We start from the raw sequence: 16,186 nt of genomic DNA, 5'->3' as shown, positions 1-16,186 counted from the left end.
ATAGATGACTAGTCTCATATTTCTTTGTTATTCCTGCAAATGCATCTTGTGACGTATGTAATTAGAGTCCCGGTTATTTACTCTTCCCTCTCCACCGCTTCTTCAGGACCATGGTTCATTGGTGAAATAACTAAAGGCAAAATGGGTGTCTGCTTTTCCTTCGGAATCTTTGTTGATGGGCGTTTCCTACAAGGCAGTTTAACGTTTATAGTTGGAATTCTCCAGGTAAGAAGTCGGAAAAGCAACTTAAGAAATCTTGGCTTTGTCAGACTAATCATGTAACACTGAAGAATTAAATTCAGAATCCTAAATTAGATACCATAGAGCATGTTTCCTAATTTACTGGCAGACAGTCTTTAATAACTGGTATTTTGTTTGCCTTTTGAGTACTTCCTAAGCTCTTCCACCATTCTCTTATAAACATCTAAAATACATTTTTGGCAGACAGGGTTTATAAGAGGGGAAAGAGGTTTTGGTTTCTGTTGTTTGTTTCACTGTGCTTTTGATTGACAAAAATAATGAAATAAGGGTAGAATAAATGATAGACTTCTGCATAAACCAAAATTGATTATGATAATGAAGCAGGAAAATATTTCAGAAGGAGGAAAGGAAAATGACCCATACAAGAAAAGTATTCAGTTAACCACTGGAAGCTGCACTGGGCAAAACTAGACTTGGGCTTCCTAGTCATGTCTTATTAGTTTATTGTTTTGGAAACACTGATCCATTTGATTTACATTTTGATTGAAATACCTTAAAAACACACACACACACACACACACACACACACACACACACACACATGCAAACAAAACCCTGACTCATAGCAAATCTCTATAAATAGGTTTGAAAGATATTTACCTAACCATTTATTTTACTCACTTTAATGAGACTAATAGACCAAAATCTGGAGTTTAATGATCTAGAGCACATGTGTCAAACACAAGGCCTGCGGGCCAAATCCGTCCCGCCAGGCCTTGCAATGTGGCCCGCACCGCGCTGTCATCACTGGACTCCGCTGCGTTTCCATCACAATGACAGTTTATGACTGTTCAGTAAACCATTTGGCCCGCGATTTAGGCTGGATTTTAGATTTTGGCCCCTTCTCTGATTGAGTTCGACACCCCTAATCTAGAGCTTAGGAAAAGGTCCAAAAACTTTGTTCAGAATGAGTTGGACAGCCTCATAACAGGGTAGTAAAACATGATCAGCAGGATTAGAGATAAACAAATAGGGAAGACCTCTGCAAACCCTGGCCATAGGCCCAATCATTCTCTGTAAAACAGCATTTCGTATGTGTATATGTCTGGGTCCGGTTCAGTTATGTAAATGGAGGTGGTCTCTCAGGAGCAAGTAAAACCTGAACCTTACCAAAGGGTGGCTATATATTCATACTTAATAAATAGTACATTAATGATGGATCTTAACTACATCTAGGCTCCTGAATCCCAAATATATATCTCTGATTTAGACCCCTTCTCTGCACTCCAAATACCTATATATCCAAGTGTCACTTCCCGTCTTCCCTTAGACATCTAACAAGCATCTCAATTTATAGTATACCTTTAACAGGACCTTTAATTTCTACCCCCAAACTTGTCTATCTCTAATTATTTCAATTTTACTAAATGGCTCCACAATTTACCCAGTTTCTTTAGGATGTATTTCTAGTCCTTCCCCTTCTCTCATATTCTATCTAGCAAGTAATACCTTGTTTGTTCTGTCATATATATATATATATATATATATATATATATATATATATATATATATATATCTTGAATCCACCACTTCTCTCCATCTCATTATTACCATCCTAATTTAAGTCAAAACTATTTCTTGGCTGGGCTACTGCAGGCACCCTCCTAAATGGTCTTCCCTCTGCTGCTTTTGCCTCTCTACTGTCAATTTGCCATACAGCATCTACTGTGGTCTTTTTAAAATCTTAATCAACCCACTCACTTTGCAGCTTAAAACCCTTTAAGCCAGGAGTGGGGAACCTTTTTTCTGTCAAAGGCCATTTGGATATTTATAATACCATTCTTGGGCCATGAAGAATTATTACCTTAAAAATTAGCCTGGTATGTTTGGTCAAAGATTTAATTAACTCACCTCTAAGGCCTTGGCAGGGCCAGACCAAATGATTTCACAGGCCTTACATGGCCTGCAGGCTGGACATTCCCCACCCCTGCTTTAAGCAGAGCAGTGACATGGTCTGGGTCCTGCTGATTGCCCACATTTCCACCTGGCTCATCATGTTTTAAGCCATTGGCCCTAAATAGGCCAAGAACTTAACTACCTCTGGGCTTTTCATTTGATTCTTCTGCCAGGAATTCACTTCCTCCCATTGGCTCATTCTTGTACTTCAGGCCTCAGAGAGCTCATCTGACAGTTACCCTCTTATTTTCTTTATAGAATTTCTCAAAATCTGTAATTTTTTTTTTTTGCGGGGGTGGGGGGATTCCCCCTGCTAGAATGCAAGCTTCTATTATCTTTTCTGACTTGTTTACCAGAATGTCCCAAGCCTACGTATAGCACAGGGCCTGCCACATAATGGTATAGCAGCTGAATGTGAATTATAACAAATCTTCTAATTTGTATTCCAATAATCATCATCGTACTTCAAATAAAAATACAGAGATAAAAAAATTTTGATACCCAAGTAACCCCCTCCCTCTGCCAAAAAAGCATGTGTGGGAGATCCAAGATGGCTGCGCCCAGGTGAACACCTAGCCGCAGCTGCACACAACAATTTCAATAAAATACAACTAAAATATAAAACGGACATTGCCCAGAACCACAGGAAGGTTGACTGACTGGAAATTCTACAGCGAGAAGCAAGGAGAAAACCAAAAGGAGGCACGGAGGAACTGTAAAAGCCCAAGGTACGGAGACACGCGGCGCGCGCGGAGAGGAAGGAGCTGGAGAGGAGGGAGGCCGAGTGCCTGGCTGGCGTTCCCTAGCGGGAAGGAGATAAAACTTCGACTGAGCTGGACCCCCGACTGCTCTGAACCCCAGTTCTAAGCCAGACCCCGGGGACTCAGGCTCAGCCATAGGGAGCCGGGCTGTAAGGCGGAACCCCAGGGAGAGGCGAAAGGAGGTCCCGGAGGTGCGCACACTGCACACAGAGAAGGGACAGTCGGCTGTGCCGCGGGATTGCCCTGACGGGAAGGAGACTGGGGCTCCAGACTGCTCTGAACACCACCTCCAACTCCACTTCACACGGAACTGAACCCCAATACCGGGCTCATTGTGGGAGAGCATAGACTGTTTGGCAGCAGGCGAAAATCGAGGGCACCTTTCTCTCAGAGGCGCCAGCAGCGAACACTGAAGGACCCGCATAGGGCGGGGCCGACGGAAGCCAAAGCTGCAGGCTCCACCCTGAAACCCCGTCCCATCTGTAACTGCGAAATGCGACAACAAAATAGATCACAAACGAAAGAAATGGAGGACAAAAAGCATCTGGATATAGAGTTCAAATCTACGCTTATAAGGTTTTTCAAGAATTTCCTAGAAAAGATGGATAAGGCCTATGAGGATATGAAAAGAGATCAACTAGAATTAATAAGGAGTCAACAAGAAATGATAAGGGATCAACAAGAAATAAAGAATACATTGTCTGAAATAAAAAATATTTTACTGAGTCCTAAAAACAGAAGGGAAGATCGCAAGAATCAAGTCAAAGATTTGGAACATAAAGAGCCAGAAGACACTCCTCCACAGAAGCTAGAAGTCAAGAGAATCCAGAAAATTGAAGATAATGTAAGAAACCTCTGGGACAACTTCAAGCAAACCAACATCAGAATTATGGGGGTCCCAGAAGATGAGAGAGAGCAAGATATCGAAAACATACTGAAAGAAATAGTGACAGAAAACTTCCCCCACCTGGTGAAAGAATTAGATTTACAAGTCCAGGAAGCACACAGAACTCCAAACAAAAGGAATCCAAAGAGGACCACACCGAGACACATCATTATTAAAATTCCAAGAGCAAAAGACAAAGAGAGAATATTAAAAGAAGCAAGAGCAAAGAAGGTAGTTACCTATAAAGGAGTACCTATACGATTGTCAGCTGACTTCTCAACAGAAACCATGCAGGCCAGAAGGGAATGGCAAGAAATATTCAAGGTGATGAATAGCAAGAACCTACAGCCAAAAATAATCTACCCAGCAAAGCTATCACTCAGAATCGAAGGCCAGATAAAGAGCTTCACTAATAAAAAAAAGCTAAAGGAGTTCATCACCGCCAAACCAGAATTATATGAATTGCTGAAGGGGGTTCTTTCAGAAGAGAAAGTAAACAAAGATAAAAATTATGAACAACAAATATGTAACTATCAACAAGTGAATCTAAAAACCAAGGAAATTAAAAAAATCTGATGAACAATATTAACTGTTGAATATAATAGAATCAGAGGTATGGAAGGGGAGTGAACTGATGATTCTTGGGTAAAAGGGGAGAGGGGGGCGTGGGAAGAGACTGAACATAAACTGTGCACCTATGGATGAGGACAATGGGGAGAGGGGAAAAGGGTGGGGTGGGAACCTGGTGGAGGAGAGCAATGGTGGGGGGGGGGGGAAAGGAACATTTGTAATAATATGAACAATAAAAACTTATTAAAAAAAATACAATTCAGATCACATTAAAAAAAAAAAAAAAAAAAAAAAAAAAAAAGCATGTGTGTATGCATTTCCTCCTCAAACATTATCAAGGGCTTCAACATAAGTGAAATGCTATTTGCCTTTAAAATAAATAAAAGGATACAGGCCAAAATATACAACTAACCACAAGTCAGCTGTTGTGATATAAGCAAGTGTGATTGAAGCATAAAGAATAGAGTTAACCCCCGAGAGAAAGCAACATATTCTTAGGAGCTACCTAATATTATTAGTGAGCCCTGGCCCTGACTCCTCTGAGGGCTTGCTAGTAAACTAATGATTCTGTTTTCCTCTTTCCAGCTGGCATTTTTTAACATCCCCTTGACGGCTTACCTGTGTTGGAGCTTGCTGCAGCGGTGCTGTGGTCACAACTTCAGGTCTCATCTCCATCAAGGAAAATACTTGAAAATTATACCTATTTACCTTGTTGGGTTACTGCTATACATCTGGCAGATTTTTTCCTGCTACTATCTTCAGAGGTCATACGGCACTCTAGCTTTTTTCTTCTCCCCTCTGCGGACTTGGTTGACACTGTTGACACCTGTTCTCATTCATCGTGTATGGACACTGAACTCCAAGGAGCTTGTAACCTTTACAGTGCAGTTAAAAAGCCACCTGAGCTCCTGAAGGCTGTGTCCCGCCATCTACCTCTGTCGCCCAGGCCTCTGCCCCAGCAGCAGGTGGAAGGCCAGTATTGACGGGCAAGCTTCAGAGAGCTGCTGCTCCTTGGCTGCCCAGGAGTTGGGATGATTACCCACTACTGGTTCCTGCAGAATGGACTTGCAGAGGAGTCTCTAAATGATGCTGTGATTCTTTCCTTCCCCAAGAAGGCTAAGGATTGATTTACTTCTGTGAAGGGTAAAGGACAGGGGCTGAGTGTGTATGGATGGATCTGTGGCCCAGTGTGTTTTTGGGGCTAACTCATGGAAAATACTGAGCACAATGTCTGGAACTCAGCAGCCAAGGGTGCCACTTTAGAGTTGGAGAACCAGTGTGAACTTGGCCCTGACCCTGAGTACCTTTGCACTATTTGCTCTCAGTCTGCTTTAACCCCAGGCTAGGGCCTCTGCTTCTTCAATAGTGGTGGTGGTGGTGGGAGGTCGGGGAGAGTGTTTCAACCAATCAAATAAATGAATGACAATAAGAAATAACTCCTCCCAGCTGCTGTGGCTCAGTTGGTTAGCCAGTGCACCAAGTAGTACTGAGTTGAATTCCCAGTTGGGCACCTGCCCCAGTTGCAGACTCCATCCCCAGTAGAGGGCATGCAGGAGGCAGCCAATGGATGTTTCTGTCCCTTGCCCTTCCTCTCTCTCTAAAAAATAAAATCAATAGAAACATTTTTTTTTTAATGTCAATATCCTGTCCAGTATAGCTCAATGGTTGAGTGTGGACGTAGACCTATGAACCAGGTCACCGTTTGATTCCGGGTCAGTCAGGGCACAAGCCAGGGTTGCAGGCTCCATCCACAGTGGGAGGGTGTGCAGGAAGCAGCCGATCAATGATTCTCATTATTAATGTTTATCCCTCTCCCTTCCTCTCTGAAATAAAAAAGAAAGAACTCGGCGGGGCCGGACCATGGGAGGCGTGGCCTGTATACGGGGCGGGGCGGGCGGCTTGTTGCCGGAAGGGACCGGCTCTGTGACGTCCGGAAGTGGAGCGGCCCCGAGCGGCTCCGGCAGCTCCCGGCGTTCTGTCCACAGGCCCCGGCGTCTGCTGAGATGGCGAGCGCTGCGGCCCCCGCGGCGCCCACCCCGGCTCCGCCGCTGGAGCAGCTCCGGCATTTAGCCGGGGATCTGCGGCTACTCCTGCCCGGAGTGCGGGGTGAGCCGACGCGGTGGGGACGGGCGACCCTGGGGACGGGCTCGGGTCGGGGAGAGGCCGGGCTGCGGCGGGGACCGGGCGGAGGAGGCAGGGAAAGGGGAGGAGGCGAGGGGGGGAGTCGGGCAGAGGGGGAGGGGAGGGGGCGGGGGCCGCTCCGGTCACCTCTGCTCTCCCCCCCCCGCCGCCTGCTCGGCGCACGCTCCGCACCCCCCAGTCGGCGAAGCCCAGGAGACCACCAAGGAGTTCAGCCGGGAGGCGTTTTGGAGAAGACTCAGTGAGTGCCTCTCCTGTTGGGTGAACGCCCCCCCCTCTTCTTCCAGCCACCCGCCTGCCCCCCCCCCACCCCGCACCCTCTCTGCGGGGTGCCTCACCATACCCACCCTCGGCATCTCCGAGGTTGAAATATTAAACAGTGGTTTTTGGAGGTGTTTTTGAGACGTCTCAGCGGTCGGGGTGGAGAGGGAACGCTTTATCTTTCAAGTCCCTGCAGCAGCTGCAGCCTCATCCTTTTGGCACTGACATGGGCTCCTGCCGGCCCCGCTGTCACCCCCAGATGAGGCCGCTGAGCAAGTGTCAAGGGAAGCCACGACTCTGACTGAAGTCTTCTCTCGACTGCCACGGCCACTGCCGTCCTCACAGGTGGGCTTTCATAACCCGTGCCGCCGCCTCATGCCTTAGGAGCCCTCACCATCTCCCCACCTGTGCCGCTCAGCCAGGGCGGTTATTCTTATCTGTCCAGGGAGACTGCAGTTCTCACCTCACAGGGGTGTTGTGAGGACCACCTTGCCACGGGCAGCACCCGGCGCGGAGTAGGCTGGTCTTCTAAATAGGATCGGTTCAACTTAAAGTTCATTCTGGTTATCACCTTTCTGGTGATTTAAGCACTGGCTATTTGTTTTCACATATCTGACCCCCATTTAACAGATGAGTAAGCAGGCTCAGAGGCTAGGGTTAAGGTATATAAGTAGTGAATTAGGATCTATCTCATGTCTGAGCTATATCTTTTTTTTTTTTTGATTATGCTACATCCCTTTTTATATTCAATTATTTTTACATTTTATCAGTAACAATGTATATAGTATAAAATTTAGAAGATATCAAAGTTCAGTGTGCTACAAAGTTTATATCTGCATTCCCCAGTTCCTTTTGAATTATTTATAAGTATTCTATGCATATGCACATTTCTGTATACATGCCTGCTTCTTTTTACACAAATGGCAGAATGCCATAAACACTTTAATGAATCTTTTTTTTTAATTAACAATATAGTTTGCAAATTGATTCTTAGCAGCACATATAAAGTTGCTCATTTCTTTGTAATGGCTGCATGATATTCAGTAGAGAACATATAACTGTAATTCAGGTAACCAGTACTCTATGTAGACATTTAAACTGTTTCCAATTTGTAACTATTATAAACAGTGTTGTAAATTGCCTAGTACATTCTTGGTATATGTGTGTATATTGGTAAAAACAAAACAAACAAATACATACACAAGAACTACAAAAACAATTCCAGGAAGTGGAATTGCTAGAACAAAGAATTTATGCATTTGATAAGCCTTTATTATAAAACTAATGAAAATAAACATGTGAACTGTGACCAAGTATGCTCTATGCCCAGTTTTTCTAGAGCTTTGTATACTGAATTTGGGGTAAGTTTATTTAAAAATGGCATACTCATTGCCTGATTTGATTTTCGTAGTTAATACTTTCATTTTCTTGGTCAATCTGTATTTCCAGATGTTTTGAATTGAAAAATACTCTTTTGCTGCACCTACAATGATAAACTCTCTTTTCCTACATAACTCAGAGATCTGTGATGAGAAAATGAGATTAATTATATGAGAGCACTTTAAAAACTTTGTGGAAGAAAGTCAATATTTATTTCAAAGGGAGTTAATAATATTACTTTGTTGTTATTTTTTGTTTGTTTTTTTATCTGCAAACTCCTTTCTTTCAAATATTCTTAGGCCTTGCTGCTAAAATTCACAGCTAGTAAGAAACCATGAGGAGGCAGCATAGAACTATTTTCTGTACACGCTTGATCAGTGGTTTCACTCAGATAGAAAATTAGAATTTGGTTTTATTTGAATTATATATATTTGAATCACAATTGCTTTCTTATTATCTCAGCATGTTAGTCTAACTGAATAATAGTTATATTTATTTTTAATTTCAATTCCATATGGACATTTACTTTGATAAAATTTTGTATTTGGATGTTGAAGGCATGTCAAAATCCCTTAAAAATTTCTAACTCTCAGTTACTGTACTTATCCATTTCAGACTAGTAAACAGTTTGGGGACTGGCACCATTATGAAGAGCACATTATACAAGGGACTGGCTTAAAATTTAACAGCTAAGTGAGGACAAGGAAGATTAGTGAAAGTCAGTGTCTGCTTAGGAGAAAAATAATCAACACTGAATATTGTAGAGTCCATTATTATCTTTAGGTATATTGTGATCCTGCTAGACTAGAGAGAGAGACAAACACCTGGTTTGGCAAACTTTTTCTGCAAAGGGCCAGATAATAAATATTTAGGCTTTGCAGGCCAGTGATGCAACTCTGCCCTTGTAGTGCAAACATAACTATAGATAATATGTAAACAAAAGAGTGTGACTTTGTCCCAGTAACACTATTAAAAAAAACTGGCAGTGCACCTGATTTGGCCCAGGGGTCCTTAGTTGGCCAATTCCTTGTCTAAGATAGGGTGAATATTTCACAGCAGAAATCAAAAATAAGTTTTTCCAACTGTTTCTTAATGTTTTATTGAATTACCAGCTTAGTACCTGGTGTCCGGCTAACTTCTCTCTAGTGTGTGATGAGAATAGCACAAGGCCTAACTCATACTTGGACTTCAGAAAGGGTTTATGATGCTATACCGTTGTCTTCTCTCTTCCAGAGTAGAAGAGTTGACCAGATTGATCTAACCCAGTGGTCGGCAAACTGCGGAACGCAAGCCACATGAGGCTCGACAGCTGCGGTTTGCCGCTCTGTTGACTAATGAGTTTGCTGACCACTGATCTAACCCATTTCCTTTTCGTTTTGAAATTCATCTGCTTCCTCATAGGAAGCCCAGAGGCTCTGTGAACAAGTCCATGCTTCCATCACGGCAATTATTGAAGTATACTACTCTCTTCCCAAGGATCAGGGTAAGCCACTGTCACACATAAACATTGGGTAGACTTTGGCTAATACCGTGTTTCCCCGAAAATAAGACATCCTCCGAAAATAAGACCTAGCTCATGGAAAGATAAGACATCCCCTGAAAATAAGACCTAGCGCAACTTTGGGAGAAAAAAATTAATATAAGACACTGTCTTATTTTCAGGGAAACAGGGTATGACAGCTTACGTACTGAAACTTTACTTTTCCCTCAATTTGAGCATGTAATATACCTTTCTCATAAAACGCAAAGATAACTTCATAATCGAAGTGACCTCTGTAAATAAGCCTTCAGATATAGCTGCTGTGTTCCCCTCTCACCTGCTTTGCCTGACTTTAAGGTTTTTCATTCTCACTAATTCCTTCCTCTCTAACCCAATGTACCATCACAGATGCTGGCTAGGTCTCAGCCCCATACCCAGGCCCAGGCTATCCCCAGTCTCCACCCATATCATATCACACCTTATTGATGAGTTTCCTTATACATTAAGCGGCTTCCATGCCTTTCTTTTTTATTTTTTACTTTTATTCACTTCAGAGAGAAAAGGAGAGGGAGAGGAAGATAGAAACATCAATGATAAAAGAGGATCATTGATCGGCTGCCTCCTTCACACCCCCTACTGGGGATAGAGTCTACAACCCAGGCATGTGCCCTTGACCAGAATGGAACCTGGGACCCACAGACCGATGCTCTTATCTACGGAGCCAAACCAGCGAGGGCCAAGCCTTTCTTATAATCAGTGCTCGGGAATGGTGGGAAGGGCAAGAAAATGACATGGGGACCTAAGTCAGACCTATTTTTTGTGAGCACTCCAATTATAGCAGGTGGGTGCACATGACCTTAGTTCTGTAGCGCTTACACTCTGAGGAAAGTAGATGTTGACTTCTGGAAATAAGGCCGGGCTGCTTAGTCTTTGTGTTTGGCTACAGGAATCACCCTGAGGAAGCTGGTTCGGAGCGCCACTTTGGACATCGTGGAGGGCATGGCTCAGCTTGTGGAAGTCCTTTCCACCACTCCGGCTCAGAGGTAGTGATGCCACAGTTGAGTTATTAGTTAGTGGGGTTCCTTGTTTCAGGAAGGGGGAAAGCTCATTTCAACAGCAAAATCGTTGTATAACAGAATAACAACAAGAGGAAGGAGCTCTTTGGGATAGGAACCTAGATTGTTGATATGTCGTTATTGATTCCTTTCCTCAGCCCTGAGAACAGTGACCTTATCTCTTGCAACAATGTCTGGGTTGCGTGCGAGCAGGTGCCTCAGATACCAAGAGGTGGGTAAGAGTGGGAAGTGGGCCATTGTCTCTGCTGGCCAAAGCAGACAGACCTCTCATACTAGCTCCCAGTTTTGTACCATATATGTATTTTAGCTTACACAAAGAGTTTAGTCATATATATATAATTTGTTACCAATATCAAACGATAGGTATTAATACTTTCTGCCAGCCTTTTTAGTTCTCTTATTTCTTAATTCAAACTCCCCTTTTGCTGTGGCTCTGCTTTTTATTGAACACATATGGCTTGTTCTCCTGGTCCTGCCTGCCCCTGGATCAATATTTCTTTTCTTAAAAAAATAAAAAAATAAAAATAAAATAAAAAAGCTTTTATTTATTTATTTTTAAATATATTTTATTGATTTTTTACAGAGAGGAAGAGAGAGGGATAGAGAGTTAGAAACATCGATAAGAGAATCATCGACCAGCTGCCTCTTGCACACCCCCTACTGGGGATGTGCCCGCAACCAAGGTACATGCCCTTGACCGGAATCCAATCTGGGACCTTTGAGTCTGCAGGCCGATGCTCTATCCACCGAGCCAAACCGGTCTCGGCAGCTTTTATTTATTTTTGAGAACGAGGGAGAGAGAGAGAGAGAAACATCAGTGTGAGAGAGAAACATCAATCATATCACATACTTCCTGCAACCTCCCTAAAGGGGAATTGAGCTCACAGCCTGGGCATGTGCCCTGACCAGGAATCTAATAACCGGTGACCTTTTGGTACATGGGACGATGCCCAACCAACTGAGCCTCACTGGCTGTGGCCCCAGGTTCAATGTTATGGGACACACGGAAGCAGTTATGAGGTAGAACCAGCTAGGTCCAAAATGGTCATTCAAGAGGACCACGACGAGAAACACCTTGTGACCATTTTACTTGCAGTGAATGATAAAAAGCTTTTTAGCCCTCTGTTTGGATATCCAGAGGATGTATGTGAGAACTTTACATTAATCACTGGCCTTGTTGATTGTCCTTGGCACTTCCTTCAAATGGGAACACTGTTGGTTGCCCCTCGCAGACTTTAGAGAATTGTTGGCTTTCTCTTCTAATTTTTTACTTACAGATAACAAAGCTGCAGCCCTTTTAATGCTGACAAAGAATGTGGATTTAGTGAAGGATGCACATGAGGAAATGGAGCGGGTGAGGAGACTTCTATCTTTGTTGGTCATTGGAAGGCAACTGTGACTAGGAGATGAGAATTGGTTACAAAGAGAGGAGATGTCCTGAGCGCTGGCCCAATAAGTCCCAGCCTCACTCCTGTCTTCCATCTCCCACCTACACCCCCTGCTGGTGTGTGATTCGGTATCACTCCCCCGTCCCATTGCTGGACTGGTGGGGGAGAGGGTTTATGCAGTGATCCCACTGTCACCATTAGTGAAGTGTGAAGTAGTGAGCTGAGGTTTGGGACAACCCAGACATGATGCTGAAAGTTACAACAGACTTTTTTTTGGCATTCACATAAATGATGGTATGTCTTAGGCTGTGGAAGAATGTGACCCTTACCATGGCCTCTTGAACGACGATGAGGAGGACAACTCTGACAGTCATGGTGATGAACAGGATCATGTGTTGGGGTGTCCAAACAATCAGGACTCGTATTGGTCAGAGGAAGATCAAGAGCTGATAATCCCGTGCCTTGCGCTGGTGAGAGCGTCCAAAGCCTGCCTGAAGAAAGTCAGGGTCTCAGTGGCGGAGAACGGGAAGAAGGACCAGGTGACCCAGCTGGACGACATTGTGGATATTTCTGACGAGATCAGCCCGAGGTAAGGGTGAGCTCCACTTGAAATATCTGAGCAGCAGTTCTGATCTCTGCTTGTGTTGTCACCCCAGTTTCCCCCCCCACCCCCCCAGCTTTTTTATTTTTTTATTTTGAAAATCTTCAAACCTACAGGAAAGTTGAAAAAGTATTGCAGGGAGCACCCACACATATCCTTCACCTACATTCACTTATTATTCACATTATTTTCTGTATCAGTTTATTTTTCAATAGATTTATGTGCCATTTTTTCCCCCACTGAACCATTTGAGAGTAAGTTGCAGACATCAATGACATTTCACCTTTAAATACTTTTATTCTTATTATAGCCAAGAAATTTAACATTGAAAAAGTTAATATGATCTTATGTTCAGATTTGCCCAGTTATCTCTAAAATATCTCTTACAGAATTTTTTTAAAAAATATCTAAGGTTCTGTCTTGATATCACATTGCATTTGGTGTTTATCTCTTCAGTCTCTTGCAACTAGAATAGCCCCTGTCTTTTTCTTAATTGACATTAACAATTTAAAATAATCTTTGTAGAATATCCAACAATCTAAATTCCTATGACTGTTTTTTCATGATCATATATCCATTCAGCTTAAAGATTTTTTTGGCAAGAATAACATAGTTGAGTGGGTTGGGCTTCTCATCGCATCAGCTTGGGAGTCACATGATGTACGTCTGTCCCATTATTGGTGGCACTAAATTCAATTGGTTAAGTGGTGCCCACGTTGGTGGCATTATATGGATGAACCCCTCCTGTATTAGTTATTAAATTGGTGGTTTCAGATCCTCAGATTTTTTTTAAATAAATTGATTGTGTCTCCTCCTAATAAAACAGGGTATATATGTGTTCAGCAAATACCTGTTGAGTTGATTCTTTATTGGTTGCCCAATTTAAGGACCTTGTTAGACATTTCTGGGGCAGTCATTTTCTTACTAGTTTGCATCCTTAGTTGTGTACTAGAAACCATATAGCTGTGCTTTGTTTAGTTTTTTGTTTAATGGTTATTTTCACTTTCTGTCCTTAGTGTGGATGATTTGGCTCTAAGTATATATCCACCTATGTGCTACCTGACTGTGCGAATGAGTGTAAGTACCTGCATTGATAAACCTAATTGGTAGAATTTTACCAATCACTAGCATTTTCTTTAAGCTGTAGGAAATATATTTGTTACACTTGGATATAAGTACCACAGTAATATATTTCTTACATGTGTTTGTGCTGGATAAATATTTGCTGAATTATAAAAGCCATGACCTCTGGTAGTACTGTTTTCTATATCCACCTGGATAATCATTTAGAAAAACTCAAAGACCTTAGAAAATGCTTCTTTGAAGAGAATGTCTTAATTACTGTAGTGCTTTCAGATCTTCTCAACTGAAGTCACCTGTTTCTAATTTCTGCTATAGGCAGAAATAAGTGTTCCAGAAAAAAAAAAAAAAAACAGTGTTCTAATATAAACACATTATTTGATTTAACCATGAAGGATCAAGTTCTTTATAAAATCTTATTTTATTGTATTCTTTGAAATTCTGGGTTCTGTGCTAGAGAGAGTTCTATTTTATTTTTATAAACTCAAGTTCTTATCTCTAATGTTATTGAAAGGAGAAGTAAAACTATCAGATGGCTTTATTCTGTAATCAGATGTATCAATCCTAATCATATTTGATAAATAGTGGAAATTAGATATATCAAATGTATCTTCACTATATACAAACACCTTGAAGAAGAATAGGATTCTTTTGGGCATTAAATTTTTAAATTTGTATTCACTTTTAAAAACTGACTTCCTAAGATATAAACATTTTTAGCAATATACCTTCTCAATTACCTTGAATATAAATATAAAATATGTATTATATATTGATGGCATACATATATCCTCATCTTATCTTGTCATTGGTGTTCTTAAAATTCTATACATAGATTTAAAAAAAAAGAATTAGGATTTAAAAACATTTATTATTATTATTATTGATTTTAAAGAGAGAGGAAGGGAGAGAGAGAGAAAGAGAGAGAGAGAGAAACATAGCTTGGTTGCCTCCAATACGCACCCCTATGGGGGACCGAACCTGCAACCCAGGCATGAGCCCTGACCAGAAATCAAACTGGCAGCCTTTCTGTACACAAGATGATGCTCAACTGACTGAGTCACACCGACCAGGGTTATACATAGATTTTTAAAGAGAAAAACATTAGTTGTTTCTACTATATGTTTAGAACTATCAGAAGTTGGGACAAATTCAGGTTATATTCTTCCTTTTGCAGATTTTTTTAATTTAAAATATTTTTTTAAAATCTTGTAAAAGTGTTGCAGCAACAGTATTAATAAGATTTGGCTAAATAGTAAAGAATCCAAAATCAGGGTCAGCCCTTACCATAAAAATAAACTTTCTCTGTTTCTTTTCTAGGCTGCAAAACTTGTGTCTGTTCTCAAGAAGGCACTTGAAATTACAAAGTGAGTATAAGAACTTCTCTCCAAGTAGATTTTTGAGAATAAACCTATCCAGCCATTCTCAGCTCCCAAACCCCTATTTGAGGGAGTGGATATGGAGTTTTCTTTCAACTTCAGTTGTGGAGCAGCTGAGCTTCTGCAGAGAAACTTGCCTTTTCTTAATTTAGTTTCCTCTGTGCTTCCTGTTGAAGATATGTTTTCCCTTGACGATATAATAAATTTCATTTCTTTTTCCCCCCATTCCATTCACAGAGCCAGTCATGTAACCCCGCAGCCAGAAGATAGTTGGATCCCTTTACTCATTAATGCTATTGATCACTGCATGGACAGAATCAAGGAACTCACTCAGAATGAACTTGAATTATGAGTTTTCAGGCTCATTTATACTCTCTTCTTTTTCTTACTGTCATAGACAGGCTCTGATATCTGCTTTTAAAATGGGGCTAGATTATTTTCTGGTTTGAAAGGGAGTTTCTGTTTGATCAAGAGACACTATTACCAAAGATTGTTGGTTAGGCCAGACTGGCAATTATTTATAAAAATATTAGTATGATATATTTTTCTGTGCTAGCTACAAATGGCATGATTTTGTGTTCCTGAATTACCTCCCAAATATTCCTGGGGAAATTGCTCATCCCCTATTTGCAATAAAGTATATTGTTTCATTGTTAAAGATGTTGGCAATCTCAATAAAATACTAACATGAGTACTCTTCCAAAGTTTCTTTCTACTAGAAATACAGGTTGAAACTAAAACACTGCTTTCCTTTAGTCTTAAAATTCTGAAGTATACATAGAACAAAATATTCAGAAGTATACATAGAACAAAACACTTTAAAGAAAGTGACTCCAAAGCCCCTCTTAGTAATTGAGCATCTTACCTAATAAAAGAGATACATGCAAATTAACCATCACTCTGCTACACCCACAGCCAATCTGAGTATGCAAATTAAGCCAACAAAGATGGAGGTTAATTTGCTTATGTAGGAGTGATGTGAAGCCTGCTATGAGGTGAAGGGGGGCGGTGGAGGGAGCTACTGGAGT

At 41.6% G+C, this 16,186-nt stretch overlaps 2 protein-coding genes across 5 annotated transcripts in view; both read left to right on the top strand.

Annotated features, from left to right (window-relative positions):
* Positions 1-5,990, top strand: part of TMEM62 (transmembrane protein 62) — a 38,243-nt gene extending 32,253 nt beyond the window's left edge. Inside the window, 2 exon segments of the mRNA XM_036444563.2 lie at positions 107-225; positions 4,960-5,990. Of these exon segments, the coding sequence (XP_036300456.1) occupies positions 107-225; positions 4,960-5,286 (446 nt within the window). The 3' untranslated portion in view covers positions 5,287-5,990.
* A 312-nt stretch (positions 5,991-6,302) lies between these two features.
* Positions 6,303-15,854, top strand: CCNDBP1 (cyclin D1 binding protein 1). 4 transcript variants are annotated; one of them, XM_036444575.2, is made up of 11 exons: positions 6,307-6,480; positions 6,695-6,754; positions 7,034-7,119; positions 9,556-9,637; positions 10,581-10,677; positions 10,848-10,921; positions 11,988-12,064; positions 12,404-12,687; positions 13,716-13,776; positions 15,100-15,146; positions 15,396-15,854. In XM_036444575.2, exons 1-11 carry the CDS (start codon positions 6,378-6,380, stop codon positions 15,508-15,510), a joined length of 1,086 nt encoding a protein of 361 aa, XP_036300468.1. In that variant the 5' UTR covers positions 6,307-6,377; the 3' UTR covers positions 15,511-15,854. The 4 variants fall into 4 exon arrangements, with proteins under 4 accessions (XP_036300485.1, XP_036300492.1, XP_036300468.1 ...); XM_036444592.2 differs by lacking the exon at positions 13,716-13,776 and having other exon boundaries at positions 6,303-6,480; XM_036444584.2 differs by lacking the exon at positions 6,695-6,754.
* The last annotated feature ends 332 nt before the right edge of the window (positions 15,855-16,186 follow it).

Source organism: Pipistrellus kuhlii, unplaced genomic scaffold (assembly GCF_014108245.1).
Source record: "Pipistrellus kuhlii isolate mPipKuh1 unplaced genomic scaffold, mPipKuh1.p scaffold_m20_p_1, whole genome shotgun sequence".
Lineage (NCBI taxonomy): Eukaryota > Metazoa > Chordata > Mammalia > Chiroptera > Vespertilionidae > Pipistrellus > Pipistrellus kuhlii.
This window is presented reverse-complemented; position numbering and strand designations above follow the sequence as displayed.